The sequence below is a fragment of the Centrocercus urophasianus genome, unplaced genomic scaffold (genome assembly GCF_019232065.1).
Source record: "Centrocercus urophasianus isolate 14NV4802_14NV808 unplaced genomic scaffold, USGS_Curo_1.0 seq_15, whole genome shotgun sequence".
Lineage (NCBI taxonomy): Eukaryota > Metazoa > Chordata > Aves > Galliformes > Phasianidae > Centrocercus > Centrocercus urophasianus.
Window position 1 is genome coordinate 39,017,408 of NW_024884697.1, and position 23,210 is coordinate 39,040,617.

Here is a 23,210-nt window from a genome sequence, read left to right on the forward strand (position 1 = left end):
AGTAGCACAGTCACCTGTATGTCAAGATATCAAGGAGAGAGTAACCCCATGAAGAAGAAAACGGTGTTTGAAAGAAATAAGATAAAAAGTTCCACTGTGAGGTCTTGTTTATCAGTAACAAACATAAGAAACGTTCAGTGAATAACCATACCAGGAATGTGTAGTTTGAGATGGAGAAAAAACCAGACCTGATAAAAAGGAAGATGATTGACAACTAATTTTTTGTAATAATGTGGGGAAATAATAACAAAGTGCTCACACTGTGTCTGGAGCTACTTGGCAAATAATTTTTCTGTTCTTACAGAGAGCATCTAAGAAAATGAAATATAAAAATTACTCATATTTTTGCTTTTACAGATATTTCTGCCAAAAAGAGAGTAATCCAAAACAGCTTTTGTTTAGGGTGCCCATGTAGTTGAAAGCAGAATTTAAGCTCATCAATCCTAGAAATAGGTGAGAAAGTCTTGCTTCTTCTGATTTTCATTCAGGCAGAAGTGGTATGTTTCTGCAAGTGTATGAATAAGTAAGTACTTTCTAATGGGGAGGGGGAGAACCCAACAAGCAGCTTCACCTGGCAAATGTTCAGTTATTCCATAAATAAGTGGCAGCTTATGGTTGCTAGTATGATGACATGAGTAGGTGGAGGCATCTGAATGCTTCACAAATTTTTATTTAGATGAGTATAAAGATGTGAAAGATTTTTAAAGCTGTGATTTAATATGGTGCTCTTGAAGAAAAAAAACAACGTTTGGCTGCGAGATGCAGAATGAAATGGAGCTTTCAGTAATAGGCACATCTGACGGCTCCAAATGAACATTGTAATTAACTGGAACTGGAAGACCTAAACATGGAAACTGTTTTCTTTTCTTGGCTGGTTGGAATGTTTATTTGGTTGTTAGGTGAAATTCCGTAAGTATTACTTTAGGAAATGTGTCTGTTAGGAAAAATGGAGCAGTCCTGTAACTTTAAATTTTGTTGAGGTAAACTGTTGGTTCAGCCACTGCCAGAAGTGAATAAGGGATTTGGCAGGTTATATGAAGACCAATGTAATGTTCCATAAATTCCTCTAACTTACATATTCTTCAAATCGTTATACGGCTACTTGGGATAAGTGATAAGCATGGACTGACAGCTCTAAGATCTCAAGACTTGATTCTCTTACAAGCTTCGGGGGGCTTACAGGAACGAACCTGTTCTTTTAGTTTATGGTCAGCAGTGTACGGTTCACTCCAGCGTTCTGTGAACCAAACACCTGAGACAGACCTGCAGTGCTTGGTTTTCATTACCAAAAATAGTTGTATGAGATATTTCTGGATTCCTTTTGTTTGTGAATTAAATACCTCGTGCTAATTTAGACTTATGATTGCTTATTTTTTTTCCTTTCAGAGGAAGAATTTGAACCTTTTCTTCAGCATTGGTTTATTGACCTCCTGGGGGACTGCACTGCTGGGTATCCGCTTATACTGGATGGGCAACAAGCCCCCAAGTTTTTCCAACTCTGACAATCCAGCAGCTGATTCAGACAGTTTTCTCACACGAATGCTGACCTTCCTTTACTTGCCAACAAAGAACCTCTGGCTGTTGTTCTGTCCAGACACCCTCAGCTTTGACTGGTCAATGGATGCTGTGCCTCTTCTGAAGGCAGTCAGCGACTGGAGAAATCTACACACTGTGGCCTTCTATGCTGGACTTTTCCTCCTCGCCTACTTCAGCTTGAAGGGCTCCAGCAATGAAAGAGAATGCAATGGGAAAAGTGTAATGAATGGCAAGCAGAATGCTAATGGGCATAGCTGTCACTCTGAAATGGAATATAAGACACTAGAGGGGAAGTCAAGTTTTGCATCGAAGGAAGAGAATGGCATAAAAAAGCATGAAATCCTGAAACTACAGCTTCCTTCAACTGAGAACATTGTCATTCTGTCTCTGTCTTTGTTAATAGTGCCCTTTATTCCTGCCACAAACCTATTTTTCTATGTTGGCTTTGTAATAGCAGAGCGTGTGCTGTATGTTCCTAGTATGGGCTTCTGCCTGCTGGTTACAGTAGGTGTCAGAGCCCTTTATGTCAAAACCCAAAAACGCTTTCTGAAGAACTTGGTTTTTTGTTCCACTGCTGCATTGATTGTTTTCTATGGACTCAAGACTGTTGTCAGAAATGGGGACTGGCAGAATGAGGAGATGCTGTATAGGTCAGGAATAAAAGTAAACCCTGCTAAAGGTAATTTTTACTCTTTATGATAAATGTTTCACTTCTTATCTGTCTTAGCCTTTGAATTGTCTGATTTTATTAACTGTTTCTAAGAAGATGCTCAGAAAGTGTCCATTTAAAACAGTGTATACTTGAGCAGAAATGAGGAAAAACAGGAAAGTGTTCTGATTATGTGTCACAGGTTTCACATCAGCGTGCAGAAAACGAGATCCTAAGGTAAGATGACACTTTATTTTTCATTGATCTTAGTGCTACGTTTTGAAATTTAATGAGTATGAGTATTACAGTCTCCACCGTGATAGTTTTCCATTTGGAGTCTGGTTTCAGTCAACCTAATGGAGCTTTTTCTAATGTTCACTGGATGTTCTATTTGCTGTGAACAGAAAATATAAGAAATACTAAAGGACAGCATTAGCAAAGTGGTGTTTGGTTGTTTTTTTTTTATTTCATGTGACGCAAATAATGTCAGTGCTACATACTAAAAATGAGGAAATTAGGTCATACTATTCAGCCTAGGAAATTACTGTGGTTCCTCCTGTATGCAAGTACTGTAAAGAGTTACTGTCAAATACTAACACCTTCATGTTAATGTTTAAATGTCATTGGTAACATTGCCCAGCTATTTCACCCAAAGATTGTATCTGTGCTGTAATGAAAGGTGACTGCAGCTAGTGTAAACACATCCAAACTGGCAGTAAACTGGTTCGTTTAGGGATCGGTAGCAGTGTTTAGCTGTAGTTCTGTGGTTTCAGCATATACAGCAGATCCAGCTGGGAATCCTTGATGCCTTGGCTGTCCTGCTCTTGGCACACAAGTAAGTTTACGTGAAAGCAGTCAAAATACCACCTGTGAGTGCAGTGTAGGCACTGACTAAGCCATCATTATCCACAATTCATCAGGAGCGAGAAGGGATCACTGATTGCTTTGCCTGTGTATGAAAGAAAAATTTGACAGCTCTTGAACATATCACACTTGAGTTTTTCTAGTTTGCTGCTCCAAAGCCCGTTATATAATGTGAAGTCATCTGCTGACAGGACTGTGCATTTTGGTTATGCAGTTAAGCCATAGTCTAAAAGCTGTGATGATGAGAAGCAAATGCAGATGTTAGTGTGAGCTGATAGAGAGTGTAAAAGTGGATTTGGCAGATAAGGTGCCTTCCAAAGCAGTGTTAGAGTAGCTTGTCAATCATCAGTCTGACTTTGTAACTCTTCATTGTATGCTTTGTTGCCCTAGATGAAAATGAATGTAAAACTGTGAATCTTGTTGCTGCAGTGACTTTTTATTTTTTATTAAGTCTGAACAAGCACATCCAATTTCTACTTTTTTTTTTTTTTTATCGTATGAGGGCAAAAAAAAGAGAAGTAACTGAACAAAAATGCTGAAATACCACAGTGATTGTAAGATACAGTGAGACCAATTTAGTGACAGTGTAAAGCTTGCACTAAAATGTTGGATCTCCTTGAAAAGACAAAATGTGTATTAAAAGATTAAAGTATGTTGCCTTCACTCTTGGTAGAGATCCCCAGATATCTCAGACTGTATAAGCAGTCATCTACTTGCTTTGAGCCAGTTTTAATGATTAAAAAGAAAAAAATCTACTTTTTTTTTTTTTTTTTTTTTTTTTTTTTTTCAGTATTAGAATTCAGTATAGTGTTGTTTGGAAAGTAGAATGCTGTGTATTATGCTCCCAGGAGACTAGGCAAGCTATTTTCATCATAGACATCTCAGTATGCACAGACTTAAATATATATGATTGCCGTATAAGCTGACATTAAGTTTCTCGTATGATATGCAAAAGCAAAGACTGCATGTCAGTGTGGTGATACATGACTGAGCTGACTGTAAATCTCCTTAAAATACCCTGTTAAACTTCTGCTGAATATTTACTAGCCCACACACATTGTTACAAGGCTGGGTATCAGAAACTCCCAGCTAAAGCAACCTGTCACCCAACTCTATTCATTATTGTGAATACCTCCTAGATTATCGCTGGCTTTGACTATGCTAATTGTATTTTCTATTTCTCATACCGTTAGGCAAGCCCGACTGGACTAGACTGGCTGCCAATCCAGCCAAAGCATTAGGAGATCAGCAATTCACAGTACTCTTCAGTAACTAAAAGAAGTTGACGTAGAAAAAACAATTTATTTTTGTTTGCCTCCTTTAAAAAAAAAAAAAAAAAATTGAATGCCAGTGATAAATAGGCTATTCAAACAGAAATACAATGGACTGTTCAGTCAAATGTTGTAGTGGAGATGGGTTTTCCTTCCTTCTGGACTGCTAAGAAGAAGCTGCCACTCATTCGTTTCTCCTTATGAGTGTTTTCTTATTTCTGATCATTTTGATCTGCAGAGTTGTTTTCCCTGAAGGCTCCATTAATCCTCCCTCCTCCTGTAAGGAGCTTCTGAACAATAGCATCTTCTATTGTAGGCTAAAGAGAAAAGAGGGATCCCTTCAAAAGCTCCCTGCTGGGAGCGATACAAAGTAGAAATCTGCAAGAGCAGTTTTGTTAGAGCTGGGAGTGGAGTTGTTTTTGTAGTTTCATCTGTATTCTGGCCTAGTGGATGGAAACCATTCTGCAGCTGGATATGTGACAGCCTTGACCTGATGTGCTTGGCTTACAAGGTCGATGGAGGGGTGAGTTATTAGCATGGGTGCATCCATGTGCTAGTGTGACTGAACTGTCTTGGAAAGGTGTTATCTCATATGGTGTTGGTTTATAATCAAGTCCTCTGTGTTGCAGTATGTCCAAGAACATAACCTCTCTGCTGCTGAGAGGCTGTTGGATGAAGTTGTTCAGTGGCTTCTCAGTCCTCAGTGAAGAAATGGGTGTTGACTGTTTTCCAAAGCTCTTTGTCAGGACCCACACTGGGGCCCTGCAGAAGCGCAGGCAGAGAAGCAGTGTTCTGCCTTAGGTGAGGGAACTGCTGCCCTGCAAGCAGCTGTCGCCTTCGTGCAGTTACATTTTTCCAGCTTGTTTGTGCCAATCACTGACAGTGTGGAAAAAAATACTCCAAAGCGCATGGTGCTTTGATCACCTTGTCTGTCAAAAAAAAAGCACAGCAATTCCAAAACTACAACAACAAAGCCACACCACTTGAGAGTCAAGCGCACCAACCGTGCCGAGGCTGCCCATGGTGCTGTGCAGGCCCAGGCCTCTCTGAGGGTGTGCCACAGTGGCTGCTGGCATTAGCTGATGGAGTGAGAGCAGGATTTGAGATTCCATGGCCCTGTCTGTTGTTTGGCTTGCTCCCTTGCTGTTTTGGTTATTACTAGTATTGTAGATATCTTTATAGTAATCTGAGCCTTGCCTCGTTATGGTTTGTTAGCACTTGGGGCAAAAACAGGCAAGGCTGATGAAGGTAGTTTATGGGCTCTGAAGTGGCTGTGTGTGTGTTTTGTCACCAGGGAGGGAAAGGCACAAGTGTTTCTCTCTGCTGCCTTCAACTTAATGAGCAGCTGAATGGATATAAAACAGTTCACGTTATTTAAGGGGTTTTTTAAAGTGAAGGAAGCCTTCTAACATGTAAAAACAAACTAAAAAGTTAAAAATGGGTGGTAACTGTCACATCTTTTCTGTCACAATTAGACTGAATCATCCTTTGTTCATATACCTTGTGTATAATGTGAAATTATAATGACACTGCATCTTGTTATCTCAGGTTTTCTCTGTAGTACCAGAAGTAGCTTCACAAAGCATCATCTTGTACTTCTAGTCCAATTTGTACCTGTAGTCCACACCATAACGATTTTTCATGTTCAGATATGTTTGCTGTACTGTTAAAGGCTCTGAATAAGGAAGTAGAAAATAGCAGAAAGAAACTTAGGCTGTTAGACTGCTGCAGAGGTATTAGTTTCTGGATCATATTTACAGGTGAAATTTCAGTTCCTGGTTCCTACTGTGAGATTTATAAGTGAACTTTGAAGATCCTTCCTGAAGTGAGTTGACTTGCTGTACCAAATTGTGCACCTTTACTCAGTGGATGCTTAACTTCAACTGTGCACTGAAGTCTTACTAAATTCAAATATATGTGACAACATTGTTTTCAGTGGGGAATACAGGAGGAAGCAGGTACTTCCAGAAGCAGTATTGCCACATCACTGTGATGCCTACACCTGGACTTACGAATGAACATGATGTTGTCAGACAATAGCTGTTATTCTGTACAGGTAGAGAGACACTTCTTGTCTTTCCATTCTTCCTTCTGCTCCCAGTTCTTGTAATGGTAAATCTTTCAATTTTGCTGAATATTTTTAAAAGATAGTCTAATATTGAAATACACTTCTCAACTATAATGTTCCTTTTCCCTATCCTTCTCTTTTCATTTGTGACAAGGTTGTCAGATCTTCCTGCCTCATTCTGCTATATTGGCAACTGTAGAAGATTTGTAGAACTTGCTTTGATTTTTGGCATTTTGGCATAGCTTTGGTTTCAGCCCCTGGAACTTCATAGTTTCTTACATTGTGTTTGTTTGCTTCATTTGTTGCTATCAGTTTAACGTAGGATCGTCAAGGACTGCCTCTGTACATACTTGTGAATGTGAAGATACAAGTATGAATTCTGACATTACGAAGCTTCTTAGTTGAACAAAAATGTGTGGAGTGGCTCTATGCTCATTTGAGTAGTCATAAAAAGTAATGGCATTTTTGTTTCATATGTAGTTTATATGTCACTTTGGGCTACTAGTTTAGAGTTTTGTTTGCCATTGGCTAAATTAAGGGAGTTCTAAAAGCTAAATTTAGGACTGCCTAAATTTAATACCTGCCTTTCCATCTGTACTGGAAAAAAAAAAAAAAGAATGTTAATTATTTTAAATGGGTTTTAAAATTGCAAATTTATTTTTTTTTTCCATATCAAATTGTTTGTAGTGATGATTTCCTCTTTAGTTTATATCTTTAATACTGCACCAATCAAACACATTTGCTTTAGGAGTTGTTTTAAATAAAAAAGTAAGTATAGGAAAAGAAAAAAACAACAACCGTAACTTGAATTAATTTTGTTCCCTGTTAATATAAATATATGTATTTTTAGTACCCAAATTTTGCTCACCCAACAGTTGCCCCTCACCTCCCCTCCCCCTCCAATAATATAGATAAATATATAAAAATCCATGCTCGTAGTTGTAGAGCTTTTGTGGTCTGATTTTCTGTGCATTTGGCTAGAAGTAAGTACTAGGAGCTGTTTCCATCTGATTTGACAGTTTTCTGCAGTTACCCCACTCTTAGAAAATGATTCTGTGCTAACAGTAGCTGTGAGTAAGCAGTCCTGCCTTCCTCTTTTAAGAGAATGAAAATAGCATCTATTAGTGCAGCAAGGAATACTTATAATATCTTCTGGTGCGCTAGGTGAAGAAGGAATTAAAGAAAAAACTGTACAATAAACCAGTATTTTCCATGATTACTAATATTATTCTGTCACTAGTAATGACAAGGTGAAAGGAGAATATATGTTTAAAAGTATGGCCTTCTTTGAATGTGCTTATTGTTAAGAGTGCCTTCACCAGAACTTTTTGACATTTAATCTGTTGACAAAATGTTGGGTGGATATTTACTCGGACTTGTATTATTCTTTTCAGCCTTGCTCAGAAATTTAAGTTTGGCATTTATTTATTTGTTTATTTATTTTACTGTAAGGGAACTATAACTTCTGTCTTGGCTGTAAAATGTTTCCAACCATCAATAATAACCCTTACACCATCTACTGTACATGGAAATCCACCCAATAATTAAATTATTTGATGTAAGTAAAAAATACAAAGACTAACACATTTTAAAATATTGCTAGCAGTACATGAATTTGTATCTCTATATAGTTCTTTTATTGGGGTGTATGTAAGATACTGCTTTATTTTTTTTTCTTTTTTAAAATAAAAGTGTTTTTGAGGAGTAAATGTAGTTCAGGATGCTTCAGTGTTCTTAAAAGAAACAGAAAATACTTCTTCTGTCTGCCAGTCATAACAGCTTAAAAACAGAACCAGCAAGTGAACTGCCTGGAATTGTTTGGAAGTTAAATAAAAATACTGCTGTCTGAAAATAGTGTAGGACTATGTAAATGGCAGAACTGCTGCCATGGCTGATGAGAAAGCATGGAAAGAATAGCCATTAGTTGTTTGGAAGCAGCCATAGTTATCTAGAGCATTTGAGCATCCCACAGGCAGTCCAGCCGCAGCAAAACAGTCTGGTTATGCTAAATATGTTGGAGAGCTGAAGGAAAGTGGTTTACACTTCAGTTCAAAGTCTAAATTTATTCTCCAGTGTCAGTATTCTTTCTTTCAGTTCTTCAGCAGTGCTGTAATTTCCTTTGAAACACAAGTCACTGTGGGATACCTGCTGCTCCTTCAGCAGGATGTCAGAAAGCCCAATATTCTTTCTTAATGTCTGTAGAGGACTGAATACAAGGATAGTAAATATATATTTTTTCCCTTTTGCACAGTCCAACAATATCTCTGATATGTGAATCCTAAATAGCAGTAAGATAAGAAGCGAATCTGTTATTAACTACTGGCTAGACTTTATTTTTCCCCTCTGCATATACTAAGAATTTAAGGAAATAAACAATTTTGGGCTCTATTACTCTGTTTTAAAACATGGACTCATCAGGCTGTTACTCCTTCCTCAGCCTTCCCAGAGGTGCTCTGCAAAATCATTCAACAAGCTCATCTGTGCTGAAAACTGCAGTTCAAAAACTCCACCTCTGGTCCAACAGGAATTAGTTTTGGCAAAGTGTCTTTTTGTAGCTTATCAAGTGCAGTGGATTATGTTTGAGGTTATTTTTTTGCTTATTTTTTTTTTATTTTTTGCCAAAAACTGATAGTTTATTCTTTTTCCTGTCTGATTAAAGATCTGGCCTTCAATCCATTTTCATGTATGTTCTGGACCTAGACTGAACATTTTGGAGACAAAGAATTACTATTAAAAGGAAAATTGAGATTATCCAGGTTGTTTCTCAAACTAAGCATGCTTGTTTAGATACTCATCCAGGTGTTCCACTATCTTACTTTCTTTACATACTGGTTTTCATCATGAGTTACTTGTATTCATTTTGCTGTCTGTACTAGATCGCATAGGAGTATGTGTTGAGGCTCTATTGCATAAGTCTGGTAGAGAAAAAAATCTTTGATGTGAACGTGACAGTAATTTATGCACATTTAATGCCTTTTCTGGCAGTGAAAAATCCTTTTGTTTTCCCAATATCCTTTGTAACCAGGTGTTATTCACCTCTCTCGCTTGGATTATCATCTCTGCCAGCCCTGAGTCACATGAAAATTAGGTGATGGCTGATAGGATGGCAGTTGCAGTAGAGAATCATAGAATCACCAAGGTTGGAAAATACCTCCAAGATCATCCATTCCATCTGTCCACCTATCACCAATATGTTCCACAAAACCATGTCCCTCAGTGTAACATCTAAATATTCCATGAACACCTCCAGGGTCGATGACTCCACCACCTCTCTGGTCAGCCCATTCCAGCACCTGACCACTCTTTTGGAGAAGAAGCTTTTCCTAATGTCCAACTGGAATCTCCCCTGGCACAACTTGAGGCCATTCCTTCCAGTCCTATCACAAGTTACATAGGAGAAGAGGCCCACCTCCAGTTCTCCACAACCTCCTTTCAGTTAGTTGTGGAGAGTGATAAGATCTGTCCTGGGCTTCCTCCAGACTAAAAAATCCCAGTTCCCTCAGCCACTTCTCGTAAGACTTCTCGTGCTCCAGACCTCTTACCAGCTTCATTGCCCTTCTCTGAACAGGCTCCAGGACATCAGTGTCTTTTCTTGTTGTGAGGGGCCCAAAACTGAACACGCTGCTCAAGGTGTAGCCTCACCATTGCTGAGTACAGAGAGATGATCATTTTGCTATTCCTGCTGACAGCACTGTTTCTGATACAAATCAAGATGCCATTGGCCTTCTTGGCCACCTGAGCACACTGCTGGCTCATGTTCAGCCAAGTGTCAACCAGTACCCCCATGTCTGTTTCCTTTATAACAGTCTTCCAGCCACTCTGTCCCAAGCCTGTGGCATTGCCTGGGGTTGTTGTGGCCAAAGTGTAGCATCCAGCACTTGGTCTTGTTAAACCTCATGCCATTAGCCTCAGCCCAGCTTTCTAGCCTGTCCAGATTGCCCTGCAGGGCCTACCTTCCCCCAGGCAAATCAGCACTTCCTGCCAACTTGGTGTTATTAGTAGACTTTCCGAGAGTACACTCAATGTCCTTATCCAGATCATCAGTAAAGATATTCACAGGACCCAGTACTGACCCCTGGGGTAACATTACTCGTGACCAGTCGCCAACTGGATTTAACTCCATTCACCACCACTCTCTGGGTGCAGCCATCCAGCCAGTTCTTTACCCAGCAAAGAGTGTACCTGTTGAAGCCATGGGCTGCCAGATTCTCCATGGGGATACCTTGGGAGGAAAGCAGAAGGCTTGCTTTTAGTTTTGTTCCTAAATAGAGAAAAGATAAAAAAAAAAATAGGTGAACTTTTCGTTCTCTTTGCTTAGGCACTGTGGCATGTTGAACATTTATTTCTATTCTCAGAATGAAGAAGATAGAGTATGGGCTATTAGTGAATTATTTTAGCCTCTTAGTTTCACTACTTGCAAGTGTGTATTTTTATGATCTACTTTCTTCTGTGTGATATGTATTTCCATACCAGTATGAACATTTATTGGATGGTAAAGCTTCACAAGGTCTATCTTGCCTTAATAAGTGATTTAAAAATGGGCAAACAGTGCTCACCTTGAAGTCTCATAGAGAAGCTTTCTTCCCAGATATGAAGTATATTGCCTTTTCCAAATCTGACACATGTAGTCCTCTTAGAATTACGTTGGTTTGATAAACTCCAGCCCTCCTGTGACTGTTCTGGCATGTTCCCAGGTTGTTGTCTTCTCTGTTACCCTTGCCTGGAAGTGGGCCAACTTGATCCATCTACTTTAGCTCTGAGAACCAGGGCTGTCATTTCAGTTAGTTAAGTACACCCTTCCATTTAATCTAGCTTACAGTCCACCACTTGGGATTTAAGTGATAGTTTTGAAATATATATTATTATTTTTAGAATCCTTCCTGCTGTTTAGAAAGCTAGGAAGTTTGCAAATTTAACACACAGTCACGTCTTTGCCTGAGTCAGTTTAGTTCTCTAAAGCATTCCTCAGGGCTGATCCTGAAGTGTTTGGGATGATCTCTCTCTTTCTTGAACAATTTGAGTCTATCTTCTTTACAAAATAGAATTCCTTATGTCATGAGAGCTTTGAGTCAGCCCTGGTTCACTACTTTGTTCTTGATCCTTGTGAAGCCTCATGACATGGCTTACAGTGTTCACAGGCTTGCACAGCACATAGCTAAGAAAGCTATGCAATCAAAAATGTCATCTGAGCCTCCTGTGATTCAGACCAGTGACCACACTAGATGTTAAGGGTAGCATAATTCACTTTTTCTCCCTTCTTTTTTATCTTACTTGAGTCAATTGATTCCTTCCTCTAGACTGAATAGACTAAATGATGAAGCCTAGGAACAGACCCTCCTTAGCAAATGCTTGGTATCATCTCAGTTTCATTGAGCTGACAGAGACAGCTGACACTGTCCTGGCCTTTGGGAAGAAAATATTAACTTTCTGTAATATAGCAAGAGGAATGCCTATAAAGCTCTTCAGCTTCCAACAAAGTAACCTTTAGGGCTTAGGCGAAATTCTCTGCACTCAAACCAGTTAACAAAAACAACATTATCTAATTGATCTCCTGAATATATCTGTAAGATAGAGTGTGTTTGTATAGTAGAAAAACTTGTTCTCTTCGTTTACTTTTTTGGTGAGTGCAACTCAGCTTTCAGACTTTTTATTCAGAAAACCTATTTTTTTTCTGCTAGTGAAAATATTTTCCTCTCTAGAACAAAGTGATTGCTTGATGAAATGTGAATGCTAAAGACTGAAGCACCGCTTTACTTTTTCCAGTAGTACCCTTGTCAGAAAAAAAAGCCATAAATTGCTGATGAATAGAACCTTCTGACAAGAAGGAAAAGGTGTTGCTCTTTATAGCTATGAATGTAGCCTCTTAAATGCAAATGTTATATCTGTGATACTGAGCTCTCTACTACAGCGAAGTCCTGGTATCTGAGATCTACAAATGGCCTCCGCTGCAAAATCTCAGTCTTTTTTTTTCTTCAGTAGGATGAATTTTCCATTAGCAAACATTGCTATTAATATTTCATCTTCTTTCTCATGAAGTTGATCACATTCAAAACTCCTCAGAGAAACTCAGATTTCCCTTTGGGACCTTTGTCAGCTCCCAAATATGTTTTAAGAAGGATGACCCTTTAATGGAAGTTAAGAGTATAGACCAAAATATAATCTGTAAATGTAAATTTCAGCAGTTCTCACAGTGTTTAAATAACTTAGTTTTCTTGGCCCTTCTTTTTTGAGAGTAGTAATTACACAGAGAAATGTTTCTTACATTTCTCTTCCGTACTGCAAGAACACTTCCTCTCCTTTCTTTACTTCATTCCCCTAGAGGCTGAAATGCATTTATGTTCCATTAGTGTCTAGCTGTGTTATTGTAGTAGGCACTGTACAAACCCACAGTGAGAGATGGTCCCTGGCAGAAAAAGCTTGCAACTAATGAATGAACAACAAATGTCAAGAGAAAAGAATGGAAAGGGATCAGGAGAAGAAGCTTCCTAAACAATACATCTAAATAACAGATGAGCAACAGACCTGGGAACAAAATATAACTCTTAATTCCTAGTTTAGCACCTGTAGGAGTCCAGGAGGAAGCTGAATCTGATGACAGTAATTTATCTATTTTAAAGGTATAAACTTGAGCACAAGAAAAAAACCATATTTTTCTCTTCAAGCCACATCCATAGTAACTGTATTTTTGCTGAGGCCATCCTGTTATCTCATTGCTCAAAAAAAATCTCTTAATTTTAACCTTAACAGTGGTCCAGTACTCTGTGTGAGATAATACGTTGGTTTCAGCTTTTAATGCAGAGCTTTAGATAGGTGATGATAATTCAGTCTGTAAATATTTGATCGAGAACTATCCAGTGTCAGGGCTAAGAACTTTCCTGGTGGAAGTTCCAAGGATTTGTAATAATCTATTTGTTCCCTATTACCATAGAGCTGAGAGCTTCACAATACATTGCTGTGTTCACCTCTGCATACCTCATGGTGATATCTCCCACATGGTGAGGTGATGCTGTGAATGCTCATAATCCATGGTTTTCTTACTGATAGCTGAAGAACAATAATTCGTAGTGCAAAATGAAAATTTTTTAAGAACATGATAAAAAATAGCAAAACCAAAACCCAGTCAATCAAAACCAAAGTGTCCTGAACAGGAAGCCTGGATTGTCATGCTCCAGGAATTGTCACAAAATCTCATAGAAAAAGAGAAGAGGTTATTTCTTTTTGGGTCTAGTTATATTTTATACTCTCAAGCTTTATAAGTTCATTTAATGTTCATGGGGCTGACAGCCTTGTATAAACATACCCTTTCTGACATGTGTGGTGTAATCAATGCTTGTGGAATCTTCTCCCTGCTATTTTTGCTAATTTTCAGAAGCATCACCTGGAAAGTAGTAAAATCTCCTAACTTTCCATATACTTTTTTTTTAGTTCTTTTAGATTGACTCCATTACACGGATAGCTACTGAATTAACTAATTTCAGAGGAAAAAAATACATTGAAAATTAGACATATTATGATGTAAATTCTTGGAAAGCAGATCAGCATTTCAAAGTTGGAAGTGTAATTTGTACTGTTTCCTCCTTGTAAAATTTTCAATTTTGCCATACTGTTTTAATACCTATTCCCCTGTGATTTTCTTATGCAACAAGTTCATAGTGAAAGAAAACATAAAATTGCACCAAGTGCAGTGCAAATTTCAAGTATTGATGCTGTAACCAAGAAGAGATGATTAGTGTGCTGCCATGAAGTATTGATTTATATGAAAAGTACACATATTTCAGTTGACTTGTTAGTGTTGGAAGGAGAGAGAAGCAAATGGAAAGTCAATTTGGACAGTGTTGGAAACAGAAGTGTTTAATAAAAGTAAAAACAAAACTCCCTTCAATTATTTCGTCATCCAAAAAAAGTCTTACTTTGTACTTGCGTGATGATGAGGACTTTTGGAAGGTTTTAAAGCATTGATGCTTTGGAGTTTTGCAGCATCTGTTGGATCTATTTGCTTAATTGTCATTGATAAGCCTTGATATCTTATCTCTGCAATGTGAACAGGAAAAAAAACTAATTTTCTTGTAAAATTATGAGTCTTTATGGTTTAAGTTTAAAACTGTAGGGTAGTATGGAGGAGTTGCACTGTTTATCAGCTTGATGTGGGAGCTGGCATGTTTTGATACAAGTCAACATTACTTTTACAGTGTGAAGAAGCCAATAGTGTTCTAATAGTTTAATGAGTGCAAATGGTAACCATGCACTTCAGAGTGTTGATAGCTGTCTTGATAGTTCCCTTTCCGCTCCATTTTTGGCAGTGGTATGACCACAACCTGCTCCTCCTCCCATTCTTTAATTGGGGGGTGGGAAAATAAAAATATTCTTTGCATGCTTGCCAGATAAAAAAGTATTTTATTCAACAACATAAAAAAAAGCATGTTTAGGAGCTCGACTCAAAAATGCTTACTACTTTTTCAAGTAGTTCAGAAGAGTGATATTTTTCAAAACTGGTGTCCTTTGATTCAGGAAGTTTTACATACAGAATCACAAAATCATAGATCACAGACCGTTCAGGGTTGGAAGGGACCTCAAGGAACATGAATCTCCAACCCCCCTGCCACATGCAGGGCCAGCAACCTCCCCGTTTAATACTAGATTAGGCTGCCCAGGGCCCCATCCAAGCTGGCCTTGAACACCTCCAGGGATGGGGCATCCACAAGCTCTCTGGGCAGCCTGTTCCAGTACCTCACCACTCTCTCTGCAAAGAATTTACACATGTAAAGAATAGAGTGGGCTGTTTGTTTTGCTCTTGGTGTTATGTGACTGCTCTCTTGTTACTTCCAGATGGAAAAATAGAGATCAATACTAATCAGAGTTAGCAAAGAAAGGGGAGAATGAAGTGAAAAAAAGGTAAAAGGCAATTACTGCTTTGCAGTGAAGTTGAACACTAAAGATTCTTGTGGTAGTTTCGTTTATCATAAGTGTTGTCAATCATTACATTAAAAAAAAAGCTTTTTTTTTTTTATTTTTTTTTTGCACTGGCATCTCTTCATCCCCTAAAATCTTAATGAACAAAACAAAGATTATAGTTGTAAGTGTTCATTTCATTTTCACAACTTGAAAGGGAAAATGCAGAAAGGCCTTCTGATTTCACAAGCTGGAGAATAGTAAATTAAGCACAAATACCTGTAAATCTCTGTAGATGTTTCTTTGGCTTGTTCTGTGTTGTGCTGTGAAGTAGAGTTGCTTGTTTGGACTGCTGAGAACTTGATTACAAATGATTTTGCTGTTCCCTAAATATTTCAGTAGCAGTTCAAGTAGTTTATCACTGTCACTCAAGTAATAATCTAGTTCACTTTTTCGATGCCTTCATCAATTTCTGTTGATGACAAGACACACACACACACAAAACTCCTTTAAAATGTCCGTTTTCCTATCAAGAAATCTAACTAGTTTAGAGATTCTCAAATATGAAGACATTTTTCACTTCATCACTGGCTTACATGGCGTGCAGTTTTAATTTTCTATATATCCATTTATGTTGTGTAGGTCTGTGTAACCATCTGCAATTAATATACTGTTTTGTAGGTGTGTGAGAGGCGTGAATGTTACCTTAGTTGCCTTGCTAAGTTAGAGTATTATTTCTGAAAGACCTCTGACTATTTCTATCTCAAAGTTAGTGTAAAGGGAATGAGCAGCATGCAAAAAGTAAATGTTACGAAACTATTTCACCCACAGCTTGGTTTATCTTTTGTGCTGTATAGAATCTCCTATTGGGGAAAAAATTGGATTTATAGTTGATGAATAAATTGCACTGCATATGCCCGTTAGCTTCTTCTGAATATTAAATGTTTTGCAATACTAATCTAAGGTATTTCTGATTTTGTATGAAAAATATTCTAAGTGGAATAAAAATTCATCCTAAATACTAGAATTTACTGATTTAGTTTCTTCTCTTTGCCTCAAGTATATTCATTGTTAATTTCTGAGCATGTGCAGATGGAAAATACCCATGTGCTGAAATTTAGTTGGAGTCATAAAGTATGGTTTAAATATGTTTGTAGCTTCATATCCAGGTGCAATTTTATCTCTGTTTCTGAATGCATACAGAATGTTTCTACAATTTTATAGGAGAAATTGGACTTAAGGATTGATACAAACTTTTACAAGTTTAAACAAAGGTCTAGAGTACATTTCAGATGCAATAATGCAGGTTAAATATTGATATTAGCCTTGACACAAAATACTTTACAGACTGTAAAATAAGATATATTAAATCAGTTAAATATATTAAGTATATTAAATCAGTTAAATAATGGAACATACAGCATGTAATGAGGTATGGAGGAGAAACTATTGCACTTAATAGTGTTAAAAGGTTTTTTTCAACCTAGCAGCTGAAAAGATAAATTGAATCATTCTTCAGTACATCCTTGTATTTACAGAGCTTCACTGTTTTGGGAAACATGTAACTATTTAGCAAGAAGTAGTTACCAGTGCTCCAAATGATCGTTTAATGTAATGTTCTGTTATGGGAGATCATAGTGAAAGCAGGAGTAGCTATGGAGTAAATGGAATGTGCAACTGTGGGAGACAGTCACCGAATGTACGAGAGCACCAGCATGCCTGTTTGAAGTTGAAAAATTCTTTTTTCTTATAGTCATTAATGTTTGCATGCTGGCCAGTAGTCATGTTAGGTGATGCTTCTGAAATGCTTTCTGCTCATAAGAAAGAATAGCGGCAGCAATTGAAGATAAATTCAGAACCCAGCGATTACAGTGCAAAAATCGAGTTAATCGGGGAAAATTTTCAGCAGTTTTAGCAGTGCTAAATAAATTTGAATTTTTTTTCTTGTTCTGAAATACCAGGCTAAAATAAAGTGACTCACAGAAATTATAGCTTCCGTACTCATGGAAATATTGTTGTTTCTTTTTCTTAGCAAAATATGTTGTGTGAATGATTTTTCTTTTGTGAAGCCTAAAAGGGTTCCATCATCTTTTCCTGCCAATGATTAATATATTTTGCTTAAAAGAAAATGCTATTTGCTATTGTTTTCATTCTTATGGCAGGATCCTTCTGCAGCAAAACATAGCAGTTTGAAAGCAATGTACATCCTAAAGAAAAACATGTACCTGATAATAATTAAAATAATCATCAACCTGCTATTAGCATTATGTTAAGCTACATTAAAAGTTTGTGTTACTGAGTTTTTATATAAGTTCCTGTAAAAAAAGACGTGACTAACTGAAGAGGCAGAGCTTAACAGTAATTTGAGCTAATGTTCATGGCTCGTACATCTGGAGGGAAGATATATATTATTTGGTAAAAAGGATAGGCATCATCTTTCCATTATTCTTGCTCATAAAAAAAGAAATTCTTGTGAAAGTAGAACAGTTTTATGAAACAACTTTCATGTATTATGAGCATAATGTGTTTTTTGTTCATGTATACATACAGTCTATAATTATAAGGCCATTTAGATTATCTTCCTGGAAAAACGTGGGTTGTATTTTATATAAAATATTAGTTCCAGTTTCTTTTGTAAGTATACTTTTCATGCCACTCAACAAACTGCAAAAGGAACACATGTGGAGCCTTAGTTTTTTTATTATTATTGTTATTTACTTCATTTAAGTAAATGTTATTTAAGTCCTTTATAGGTGGGACATAAGGACACATTATATAACACAATAAAATGTAAGGAAAGGAACCATGTGTTTTCCAAGTAGAAAGATGCATTTTAGTGACGTATGTAATATGTTTATATCCATATGGCATACTTTTAATCCTGGTTATTTACCTTACTGTTCTTCCAATTCCTGTGTCATATGTCAATTTTGATACTTCCTTGAGAAGCCTGTCTACTCTGGGCACAACTCTTGTGGTTTCAAGTAGATATGCTGAAAAAAACTTGGACCATGAAGATGTGCATTTCTAGTTGTGCATTTAACTCTGAAGCTTTTTATGTAGAGGTTTTAGAAAAGAAAATGATCCTTTTCCTTTGCTGCAGTTGTTTCTAAATCATGAAGATGTATTTTGACTTGAAAGTTTATTTTCCCCCCAGAATCTGTATGTATGCAGAGTGTATGCAAATCACTGCCACATAAGGTAAGTTGCACGGTGCAGAACTGAGGGAAAAAACAAGCAACCTCCCCTCCCTTTAGGCATAGCTTCTTTGTGGGGCTTACCTCCGCTTGGAACTACCCCATGCTCAGATACTGTGTCATGTGTAATTGGATTGAAGCTCTTTCTGAATACTGCTTTTTTCTCTTGACAGCATGGGGTAACCTTGGAAATGTTCTCAAGAGCCAGAGCAAGATTTCTGAAGCTGAAAGCGCCTACAGAAATGCCTTGTACTACCGCAGCAACATGGCTGATATGCTCTATAATTTGTAAGTATGTGTGGCTTTCCTGGGGTTGGACCTGTTGTGAATGTAGCTATTGATTTCCCTGCTGGCAGTGGAGATGATTCTAGCTGTTACTTTGTACTGATAGTGCTCCTTAAGCTTTGAGAACAGGATCTGTCCTTGGTCAATATCTCTATATGTTCTTTTATCATTATTCTGACTTTAGAACAGGCAAACTTACAAGTCTGATTGCTTAAAAAGAAACAAAATTCCCACACTGAACAAAATGCAGATAGATGGGCTTGGCACCAGTACTGCTCCATATGTTTCTGACTTTGCTAAAATACAGAGGTGTTACTTAGACTTAAAAAGGAAGTCTAAATAACAGTGGGTGGGAGGAGTGGGTGTAAGCACTTCCTAGCATAAGTCCATATCTCTCAGTTAGCTCCTGAGCTGTTAAAATAACTAAATACTTTCTGGAGCAGCGGAATGTATCCTCCTCCCAGCTCTCTCCTGCATTTGGGCACCCAACAGCCTGGACCCTCAGAGTGGGGCTCTGCTGTGATGTGGACCCTTTCATGCAGGACGTGCCATGGAGAGCAGAGTTCAGATTAGGGCCATGCAGTATACAGTTGTGTAAGCTGTTTAGAAACAAAATGCCAAAAGTATGTGCTGTAGTACAAGTTGTACAAAAAAAAAAATGAATGCAAATACTAAACTTCATTGTTAAAATAAACAAATAACTGGACTTTTTTACCAAGGAATCAATTGCCCATTTCATTAGTTTGCCTTACAGGTAAACATATGGGAGACGTTTCTCTGCTTTTTCAGTAAAGTTTAGTGGTACAATACCTATTCCAAAGTTGTTAGAGTATCTCAAAATTTGTATATTTTTATTAATCATACATTTAACACGTATGTGCGTGCACAACAATTTTTGCCTCTATTAGGCAGTGTCTGTGAAAATCATATTTTTGAGAACAAACTCTTTTCACTTGTGTTTAAAGAAATAATTTTTGAATTCAGCAGGAGATTGTAGGGAAAAAAAAAAAGTGAAAGGACTGATATTCTTGAGTTTCTTATACACAGTTGGTTTGGGGGATGAAAATTATAACTATTAATTTTTTTTTATATGCCTATACAGAAATACCAGAGTAATAAGAAGGAGGGTTGGGTCATAAAGAGAGGGGATATAAAAGAAATCAAACTTCAGTAGTCTGCTGTTCTGAGCGCAAGCCGTAATGTTCTGGCTTTACACTGATTTACAAAATGTATGCCTACAAGCCTTCATTTGTGATAAATAGAAAACCTCTTGAAATTCCACTGAGTTTGTAAAAGGAATTTATCTACAATTGTTGGAATATGCAGGGCATATAGTTTCTACATGCACCCCTGAAAATAAAGAAAGTGTTTGCTATATGATGTGTTTATACATTTGCATATGCAAAAAAGAATATCTAATTCTTAATCTAACAGTATCCTGAATGCAATAAAATCCTCTTTCTTTTTTTTCTTTTTGCCTAAGTTTCACAAAAGCATGAGCTACAGAAACTGAAAAATCTTTCATCATTATTTTCAATCTTTTTATTTATACAGTCTTGTTTTTTTGGTTTTTTTTTCTGTTTGTTTGCTACTTTCATATCCAGCATGGAAACTAAGTGGTAAATGGAATAGGCTTTGGTGCAGCAAGACACCAATCTACTCCAATATTTTAAGGGCAAACTCTGAAGAGCTTCCTTGCAAATTCAGCCCTTTCTTGGCATGCAGTTATATGGGAGCCTTTACAAAAATACTGTAATTGAAAAATACATCTTGTGTGTGATTACAGGAGGACAGTTAGATTTACTGTTTCTGGGTTTTAGTATGTGGCTTTAAAACTAAAGCAGTAATTTAGTAGATTTTTAGAAAGAAAGCACCCTTACAGTGGTTTCTGATTTGTGTGGTTTTGGCATAATGTATCCTAAGTCTATTTAAGCTTCACATATTCTTTGTTTTTTTCTTTGCATTTATGCCCCAGTATTTGATACAAGATAATAAGCACTTACTGCAGTATTCGTACACAGCAGTAGCAAATCAAAGTGCTGTCTGATCAAGGAAGAAATTATTAAGGATTAACTCACAATTTTCAATGGGTAATGATCAAAGACAAACTACATAAACAGAAGCATTTGATGATCTCAATTCTGTTTTTTCAAGACACCATTTTGTGCTAAAATGTGCTGTTGGCTTAGCAATTGTCTATTGATTGTTAAAGCCTAGTGAGTTCAGCAAGATGAAGAAATGGCTGATTTCAGTAATACATTTTTATTTTCTGACTGTTATACCTTTGCAGCATTACAGCAGCACTGAGTTGCAGCTTCTTTTGCCATTCAGGACAATTTAAGCTGCATGAATTTAGATTACACAATTACATAATCTCCCTTTGAATGCTTGCCTGATTCAGAATGTGTCATTTGCCACTTTGTTCAGATGTGGCAATTATGTAACCATAAATAAATTCCTGCATTTTTAGAGAGCAGCAGACATATAGTAAAGACCATATAATAAGATGCTTAGTATGGAGAGGGAGAATAAAAATAGCACAAGGCATCAGCCACATACACTGTAGAGAAGCGCTGGATTTGGAAGATGAACAGATTTTGACAAACTGTAATTCCCTAGAAAAATCTGTTTTCTCATGGCTTTCCCTCTCTCCCACAAACACTCAGGAAACTAAGTTCCAAGTTGATCTGCATCTTTAACTAAGAAATTGTTTTTAATTTTGTTTTAAAAATAGTGAAAAAAAGAAAAGGTCTTGCTAACAGTAATACTAAGTTGGTGGTTCATCGCTCATTTAGATGTGAGTTAAAGTAGGTTCATTGTGCTGACATTTCTCAAGTCCGAATATGTAAAAGTGAAACTACCTGGTAAACAGCCTATCTTGAGGATGAGATCTTTGGCCTGGAATTTTAGCAATCTGCATTCAGGCTACGGCCTTGACTTCCTGTTTGGAAGCTTTTTTTTTTCTAAAAGCCTCATGAAAATCTCAAGAGGATCTTGGAGCTTGACATCTCTGAGAGCAGTTGAGATTTTCACAGTAATTTCAGTGCTGAAAGGATTTTGACTCTGATTTTCTACTGTATGTAGAGATTGTATTAAAATGTGACTGTAATAAGGTAGTTTACACTTCAAGATACCTACCACGTGGCCTCCTGCTTGAGATAGCACTGCAAGTAATTCGACCAAATCTCAAAACCAAGTTCTAAAAATCTGTGTAGTATTACTGATTTCAGCTAGATTTCAGAAGGTGATAGATCAACATAAACAAAATCTCTTTCCATGTGTTTAAGAAATCCATGTATTTTATTACTGTGAAGTACCAAGGACAGAGCTATAGAAAAATATTTGCTTCTCCAAAGTAGGCAATGATCAGCAGATGAAAAATAAACTAGTTTTTTTGTTTGTTTGTTTTTTATGGCTTGTTAACCTTTTTATGATTGTTCCCTAAAACTCAGGGTTTCTTTTGCTTTTAAATTTCTTTTGTTTAAAATTACTTCCAATTGCTGCCTAAAGTAAAATTGTTTATCAGTTAAAAGACAGTTTATTGTTTATTATTTCATTTATATTTAGGCCAAGCTCTGCTTATAGCAGTAATCTATGCTACCTTGAGTTTCTCAGCAAGTTAAAGTAGATAGATCTGCAATCTCACATAAATGTTTAATATGCCTTTGGAATGGTACTAGTTCATGTAAATGATGCATTTGGGGAGTGTACAATGCCCAATAAAGAATAAATTGACTAATCATCCTCAGTACCTTTATTTTCATTGCAGTGATAGTGCTTTGAGTCTACAAGTTTATTGTTCAGATAATTTATTTGAATATATTCAAAGTCTAATTTTCGTAGCTTTTTCTTTGGTAACTACAGGGTACTATGTGAATAAATGTGGATTTGTTTATTTATTTTTGTTTAGACTTTTGTTAGCTAAGGTCTTCAGTGTAACTGACATTTTAATTCTGTGAAGTCTGAGGTTATATAAGTGTTTCATGCACAGTCTTTAGATTTGCATCCTTTGGTGAAATCTCTGGAAATCAATTTGAATTAAATTCTTTTTTCTTGTTCTTAGCCTATAAAACAGTTGAAATTGTGTTTTAGCTTCTTCCTTTTTAATGGTGCTGGCACGAAAATCTCCTTTGAGCTGTAAAGGTTGAAAATCCCAAAAAGAAAGCTAACTTCCTAACCTGTGCTGACCTGGAATTGAACCTTCACAGACAGAGTTGCTGCACTACTTCTTCACATAGTAGGAAACAAGTCAAGGTTATGGTTCCTCTTCCTTGATAGCATATAAGCTTTTTACAATGCAGGATGTTGAGTTAAAAGCAAAGAGGATGTATTGCTGACTGTTTTACTACTTGACCATTGCATTCTCTGCTCAGAAAAAAAAACCTTGCTACAAGCCTGTTTGGAATTAATCTGTGCTTTGCCAGCACTCGTCATCTATCAAGGGCAGCAGC

The 23,210-nt window shown here is 37.0% G+C and overlaps 1 protein-coding gene across 1 annotated transcript in view; it reads left to right on the plus strand.

Annotated features, from left to right (window-relative positions):
• TMTC2 (transmembrane O-mannosyltransferase targeting cadherins 2) overlaps positions 1-23,210 on the plus strand; it is a 234,499-nt gene that overhangs the window by 140,512 nt on the left and 70,777 nt on the right. The window contains exons 3-4 of the mRNA XM_042815952.1: positions 1,387-2,215; positions 18,648-18,762. Coding sequence (XP_042671886.1) covers positions 1,387-2,215; positions 18,648-18,762 — 944 coding nt within the window. The remainder of the gene's footprint in view (positions 1-1,386; positions 2,216-18,647; positions 18,763-23,210) is intronic.